The sequence below is a fragment of the Cucumis sativus genome, chromosome 3 (assembly GCF_000004075.3).
Source record: "Cucumis sativus cultivar 9930 chromosome 3, Cucumber_9930_V3, whole genome shotgun sequence".
Taxonomy (NCBI): Eukaryota; Viridiplantae; Streptophyta; class Magnoliopsida; order Cucurbitales; family Cucurbitaceae; genus Cucumis; species Cucumis sativus.
In genome coordinates this window covers 10,731,131-10,738,889 of record NC_026657.2, presented here as the reverse complement: position 1 = coordinate 10,738,889, position 7,759 = coordinate 10,731,131, and the positions used below count along the sequence as shown (strand labels likewise).

At 33.9% G+C, this 7,759-nt stretch overlaps 1 protein-coding gene across 1 annotated transcript; it reads left to right on the top strand.

Annotated features, from left to right (window-relative positions):
• Window positions 1-1,980: 1,980 nt before the first annotated feature.
• LOC101221033 (zinc finger CCCH domain-containing protein 34) lies at window positions 1,981-6,478 on the top strand. Its single transcript, XM_004134150.3, has 7 exons — window positions 1,981-2,454; window positions 2,554-2,696; window positions 3,034-3,099; window positions 3,323-3,442; window positions 3,571-3,885; window positions 3,973-4,287; window positions 5,405-6,478. The coding sequence occupies exons 1-7, from the start codon at window positions 2,364-2,366 to the stop codon at window positions 5,798-5,800; spliced, it is 1,446 nt and encodes a 481-aa protein (XP_004134198.1). The 5' UTR covers window positions 1,981-2,363; the 3' UTR covers window positions 5,801-6,478.
• The last annotated feature ends 1,281 nt before the right edge of the window (window positions 6,479-7,759 follow it).

Here is a 7,759-nt window from a genome sequence, read left to right as displayed (position 1 = left end):
TGGCTTTGATTTTGATTTGAAGTGTAGATAACAAGTCATATAAATGAATAGATGGAAGATATATGCATGTAGATTTCATTTTCAAAAAACATATTGATGTATTTAGTTTTCTAAAATTAAGTTTGTTAACTCCTCCAAATTTATTGTTTTGTTTTCTACTTTCTAACAATGTTTTTTAAAAACCAAGTTATATTTTGAAAACTTGATTTTATCTTTGAAATTTTATTATGAATTCAACTCTTTCTATGCTTTTTTTTTTATAAAAAAATTAAAAACAGTTTTATGTTTATTTCATAAACTTAAAATATTACATTTAATTCGCTCTCAATCTTTTAAAAGCTTATGTGTTTGTAAATTTTGGCAAGAATCGAATTGTTAGTGTGCTTTTAAAAATTTTTGATTCAAAACACTTATTTTGAATATTCTAGGTTTTATTTAACTGTGATCCTAAATTTTATAAATTTAATTCAATCCAACTTTTTAAAAGTTTTTGCATTTGGTCTACAATTTTTAAAGTTTATTCCATTTTGCTTTTAAAATCCAAAATATCTATTTAATTTTGAACAATTTTAAAATCAAACCACAGAAAATGGTAGGAAAGACCTTACCAAGATGGTTATTTTTAAAACCAAGTCAAGGTTTTCTTTTTTCTTTTTTTAAAAAAACCCTTTAAAAGTTAAAAGGACCAAAAGGGAACCAATGAAAAAATAAAATAAAATAAAATATAGGGATCAAAATAGACTTTTGAACCAATGCTTTTCATAGAAAATTATTTATAGGATACTTAAATCAAAGTGTAGTACTCAAATTTAAATTATATTAAAATGTCATGTCAACCCAATTTTATAGATATTTAAGATGGTATATTGCTATATATATATATATAGTTTTGTATATAAATAAAATAAGAATAAAATAGGAAGAGACCAAACGTGAAAAGAGATGAGACAAAGGAATTAGATTCAACTTTGGACCAAAAATTGGTTCAAAACGTGGTTTAAAGTTTTTGATTGTTACACCAAAAAGATATATTACCTATTCATTGCACTATAATATTTGTTGCTAAATTCTCCTGTTCTTATTATTCTCTCGCGTAAATGGTAAAAACAAATTATAAATTACGATGGTAGTTATAATTATAATCTCAAATATTTAAAATAAAAAATTGAGGTCTCAAACTTATCTAAAATTTAAAATTGGACACTTTTTACTATAATTTGTAAATGTGTTTTTTTCTATATTTATCTCGAATACAGTAAAAATAATCACATCAAAATAGATTTATATTCATGGACTAACTAAAATAGCATACCATTTTAAATCATATAATTTTATAATAAATTTAGATTCTACAGTAGTGATTCATTAACTAATTTTTACACTCAATGCAATTTAAAATTAATTAACTTAAAACCACGAAGAAGACAAAATGATATTTCCAATCTACAAAATTCTATTAATTTAGCTACCAATAAAGAAATATAAAAAGAACACATTTGTTTTCTTTATGTTGATATCAAATCTATCGAACAGGCGATCAAACATCAATGAAAATTTAATACTTCAATAAAAACTAAGGATTCATGGATATAATAAATTCTAATTATTAATTTGAAAAAAAAAAAGGTATAAATGCATTGTTAAATTTAAAATGTAATGTTAATAAATAGATTGAGTTGAAGTTTAATAAAATGTATAGTAATTTGTATAGAATAGTTATGTGATGATATAGAAAGAAAAAGGTATAAAATGATAAAATTATTAATTTGAATGGATAGAATATAAAAATTGAAAGGTTGAAATAAATATTAAGGGGGAGATTAAATAAAAAAGAAAAAGAGAAAGAAAGAAAGAAGAGGAAAAGGGAAAGGGAAAAAAAGAAAAATTAATTCTAGTGTTTGGCGCGTATAAAGACCAACCAACTCCGACACACAAAAAGAGAACCTCTCAAAGTTATGGAACAGAAAGGAAGAGAGAGATAGAAAAACAAAAACGCTTTCAAAAGTGCTTCTCTTCTCTAAAATAAATTTAATAAATACTTTTTTAATTTTAATTTTAATTAATTAATTATATTTTAAAAAAAAAGAAAAAAAAGAAAAAGCTCAAAACAGAGATACTGTTGTGTAAGAATCAAGAGAGAGAGAGAGAGAGAGAGAGAGAGGAGAAGAAGAAGAAGAAGAAGAAGGGGGCAAAAGCAAAAACCCAGAAAATCCAAAAAGAAAGAAAGCGCTTCTTCTTCTTCATCTTCTTCCTCTCTCAAATACGATCTCCCCCCATGTGATCGGACCTTCCATTTCTTCTTCTTCTTTCTTCTTTCAACCCATTTCCTCTTCTTCACTCATTCTACGGCAGCTGGCCGTACCATGAAGCCGTACGGTCACTCTATTGAAGGTTCTCACTCCGATCCGTCACCTGAATGGACCGTTTCTGGACCTGATACTACATCTCATGGAGGTTACTTTTCTCACTCTGCATTCCCTCATCTCACTCTTCTTTTCTTCCAGATTTTCCTTTTCGATTCCTTGATTTTCGTTTTTCTTTCACATAATGCAGACTCCCTTTGGCCTTTGGGATCCAGGGATAGGGATTCCTACCCTGAACGTCCCGATGAAGCTGATTGTATATATTACCTACGTACCGGATTTTGTGGATATGGCTCTCGTTGTAGGTTTAATCATCCCCGTGAACGTACCCCGGTATTTCTCTTTGATCCTTTCTGTTCATTTCTCTCTCTCTCTCTCTCTCTCTCTCTCTCTCTCTCTCTCTATTTTAGGGCTTGTTTTTTTTTTTTTTTTTTTTTTTTTTTTTTTTTGGTTTTATTGGGTTTTAAGCTATTTGATCCTTCCAATTGCTCTACTTCAGTTTCACTTCAAATCCCTTTTCTTAATTTTTTTTTTTTTTGGGTTTAATTCTGACTCTACCAAGATGTTCTTCTTTTCTTTTTAAAATGTTATTGTTGAATTGTCGGCAAAGTGCTTCCGAACTTTTCGCCTCTTTAAATTCGTTGATTTTGGTGGATTTTGCTCTGATCAGGCTTTAGGAGGTTCGAGACCTGGTGGAAGAGAGTATCCAGAGCGAATAGGGCAACCTGTTTGTCAGGTACTTCATTTTGGTGGTTCGATTGAATGTGAAATTTTTGGTATCCAGGCTTCAATGGGATTATTTTGGGCAATGTGCGTTAATGAAATTCTTTGAGAATGTGGGATGGAGACTTGTGTTTTTATTTTTACTGAAATATGCAGTAATTGGTTGATTCATGTAGATGAATAGTATTTCGTACATGGGCTGTCATTGATAATGCTGATCTTATTGATATCTGCAGTACTATATGAGGACAGGAATGTGCAAATTTGGTGCTTCGTGTAAGTATCACCATCCTCAGCAGGAAAGAGGTTCTCTCAGTCCCGTGTCACTGAATTTCTATGGCTATCCACTAAGGCCGGTCTGTGTCAACTTCCTCTCATATTATTTGTTTGTTTTTATATTATTTGGAGAGTTACAGGAGTCATAGACCGATATATTGTGTATATATCCATTTTAGTTTGCTAACCTACAGGCTTTTGATGGCAGGGTGAAAAGGAGTGTTCTTATTATTTGAAGAATGGGCAGTGCAAGTTTGGTGCTACGTGCAAATTTCATCACCCAGAACCGGCTGGCTTGCAGTTTCCAGCACCATCACCTGTTCAAGTTGCACCAATAGCAGGTCAAGTGCCTGCACCCTCTGTTTATCCTCCTGTGCAGTCTCCCTCTGCTCATTCGTCACAACAATATGGAGTAATACTTGCGAGGCCTTCATTGCTGTCAAACCCGTATGTCCCTGGTCCTTATGGTCCTATGTTGGTTTCCCCGGGCGTTGTTCAGTTCCCAAGTTGGAGTCCTTATCCAGTATGTACAGCTCTCTTAGTCTTACTTCACATTCTGTCTCATTTTATATCCATGCACTTAATGGAGTGCTGTTAACAACTGGTGCAGGCACCTATGAGTCCAGTAGCCTCTCCCAGTGCTCAACCTTCTGTTGGATCAGGGCCACTCTATGGTATGGCACATGTTTCGCCTTCTGCATCTGGCTTTGCAGGATCTTATCAGCCCATGCCATCTACTGGTCCGTCAAGTACTAGCCAGAAGGAGCACTCATTTCCAGAAAGACCTGGGCAACCAGAGTGTCAATATTATATGAGAACAGGGGATTGTAAATTTGGATCTTCTTGTAGATACCATCACCCACCAGAATTGGTTACTTCGAGGCCAAGTGTTGTCCTTAGCCAACTAGGTCTTCCTCTACGCCCGGTTAGTCTCTCTTTGCACCAAAATCTCATTTGGATTCAAAATTATGCCTAAGGTTTGAATTATTTTGTGTATCTTATTTCTTCATTCACTCTTCCGTATCTTAAGTAATCTTGCCTATCAGATGTATTTAGGGATTGACATCAGCTTTTTTCTTGATTCTCCAAATATTATATAATTACAGACAAAAATTTGCTCAATTCCAAAATTATTCTTGAAGTTGTTGCTCAGGTTTGTGGTAGAGTGATCAATGATCAGCCATACATAAGAATTAAGATGTACACAAACCCCCAATAACCGATGACTTAAGCTATAAAATTGATGTTATAATGCTTTTCTGGCACTTGTTTGAATACCTGTAGGCGGAACACCCCCTTCAATAGTTGTTTCATTGTTTAGTTGCAGCATTTGCAGCCAGGTCTCTGTTTGAGTTCTTAATGTAGGTCGAGCATGTAAAATATGTATTATATTCTGGAAATTTGTCTTTTTGTTCATACTAAATTAAGGGGGCCTTTTGTGTCAATATGCTGTTGTATTGACCGCTATAGTCTGAATTACTTTCCATATCATTGTCATTATCTATACTACAAGGTCTTGGTTTTTTCACTTCCTGAAAATCATATTTCATCTGTTTCCTTCTTGAGATCCATGTTGGAAGAGCTCAAATAAACTTGATATATTACTAAACTAACTTATTCCCTTTTCTGATCCACTGGGATCTTCCTTGAGGACTTTACACAACGTGGCTGTTAGATTTCAGGATATGTAGTGCTTAAAGTCCCATACCATTTTTGTGTAGTTGCAATCATCCTTTAAAGGGGGAGAAAGGAAGTTGTTAATGGCAAACTTGTACTGCACTTTAATTTGCATGCTCTATGTCACGCAACAAAACTTGTCAAACATTAATTAGATTTTAGTCGCCTTCTTAACCTTCAGTTATGCATCTGCTATCTGTGCAAGTTATTGGCTTGATTGAATTTATTATCATTTATTCAAATACTGCATTAATTTAGTTTAATGCTTTTTTTTGGTGGCCATTTGTCTCTTGTTTCTAAATTTTTTGTACGGTCGTGTTTCCCTATTTAGAGGCAGAATGGTTTCTAACATAATCTTTTGTCAGGGTGCACCACCTTGTACTCACTTCATGCAACGTGGAATGTGCAAGTTTGGCCCTGCGTGCAAATTTGACCACTCGATGGATCGACTTAGTTACAGTCCATCTGCATCATCTCTTGCTGATATGCCAGTGGCACCCTACCCTGTGGGATCGGTAGCTGGTACTTTAGCCCCATCATCCTCATCCTCAGAGTTGAGGCCTGAACATTTTTCAGGATCCAGAAAGGATTCTAACCCTTCAAGAATGTCTTCATCAATGAGCACCTCTAGCGGATTGGTCAGTTCAACTACATCAAGGACAGAAATGCATTCTCTTTCAAGTGTTCAACGGTCTTCTCAAAGTTCTGGTCCGTCAGTGGGGAGTACCTCCAGCACCACCAGTGCGGAGGGTCGTACTTGAAGCTAAGCTGCCTCAGGATCAAAACATCCTATTTTTTGCCCAAGCCCAAAACCAAAGACCTTTTCTTTTCCTATTACAATGGTCCCATAGTCCAGGTCTAGCATACCTCAGCTCTGACCTTCTGTGTCCATACAATCCTTATATTTAAATTTATCTCAGCCTGAATAAGTTATGGTCAACCTAAAAAAATGTAGCAAATTTCGTACAGTTTTCTGCCTCTGCCTTATGAATAATCCTGAAAGCAGCGATAGCAATTAGGTACCTCTGCATCACAACTTCCTTTCTGGCGTTTGTCACTCATTTTTGCTGCTTTGATCGATCTTTTTCAAGACAAACGAAATGGTCTGTTCCACGATGATTTCTTTTCGAGCTATGCTCTGCTTATGCTATCTCTTTCCAAGTTTTCCTATGACCAGGGCACAAGCTTTCAATTCGAATTGAATGTGAATTTGAAGCTGTGTTAATTCCCACTCGTTTTTTTCCCTCATTTATTGTGGAAAAAGATGTATTTAAGACTCTGGGAGTCACCCCAATGGCAATGTGATCTTGTACGGGATTTTAATATCACGTTATGTAGTGAAACATTCATTGCTAGACTTGGCTTTGGATGAATTTACAAAGTTTACATTTCAAAAGAAACCTGCAAATTCTATATCAATTGCCTTTTCTCTTTGCTTATGATATATATTGCATTGCAGTCCTTCCTTCTGAAGCCTTGTGAACTTTATAGCTGAAATGATTTTCCCCTCCTCCTAACTTTTGATAATGCCTAGAAAAATACTACAGCTACTATACAGATCGCTTCTTGCTGTGGAAAATAGGAGAGCAATGATGATGCTTTGCTTATCCAGCAATACTTTAGGTAATTCTTTGTCCACACTGTCTCTTTCTCAAAGGAAGCAACATTGAATATTATTAATGTCTGGCTATTGAAATTACAAGACAAGTTTCATTGATGAGGGTTTATATTGTTGTTTCTTTGTAAGAAATAGACAAATCATGATAACATGCTGATGATATATGTCTGATACCCTCAATGCAGTTGTTGGATGTTGTACACCATTTTATTTGTTTCTTTATATTTTCTGAAAAAACAAAAAAGAAAGAAAGAGAATCCAAATGTAAGCAAATTCATATTCTGTGTTGAATCCTAGTGTTTTGTAAAGCAGGTTCCCGATTTAGTTAGTCTTGAGGTGGGAATCTTTTCAGATTCAGATATCCACTTCCTTTTCTCCTTTGTGAAGGTTAGTATTAGTTTCTAGAACATTATAGAAGAGACCCCATTTTGCAAAAGTAAAGGATATGGAGACAAAAATAAGCTTCAAGCATCAACATGGAAAGAAAATCAGTGGGGAACCCCAAAGATAAGCAGCAAAATAGGGCAAAGAGCATTAAAAAGAAGCCGTCACAGGTTTGAAAAAACTTGTTGAAAATATCTCAGATGTCTCAAATTTGGCTAAAATGCATTAGAAAGCTTTTGAAGCCGAAAGACCTTTAATGATAAATTGGTATATCCTCTCTTTCTCCCATTTCTTTATGTGTTATTCCAATGTGCTTTCCATGGGATAGTTCTTTCTTTCTCTATTTTTCTCTCCATTTCATGTTTTTTTTACCCTTAAGATTGCAACAAACTGAACGCAAAGACTATTGATGTCTTGATTCTCATTGTACAATAAGTTGAACTAAACTTTTGTTGACTAAAAAAATATCATTTCTAGTTTTGAAAATAAAGTTTATATACGTTACTACTCGTGGCTTCTTTGTTTTGTTATTTTTCCACTTTTTTTGTTTATATTTTTCAAGGAAAAAACACTTTACATGGGATCTCCACCCAAATCTTTATATTTTTGGGATTTATTCTAGTGTGCTCTCTATTTATGTAGTAAGGCGATGTTTAAAAGATATTCCCATGTTATTTAGGGATATTATTTCTTTTTCATATATACATATATACACTCC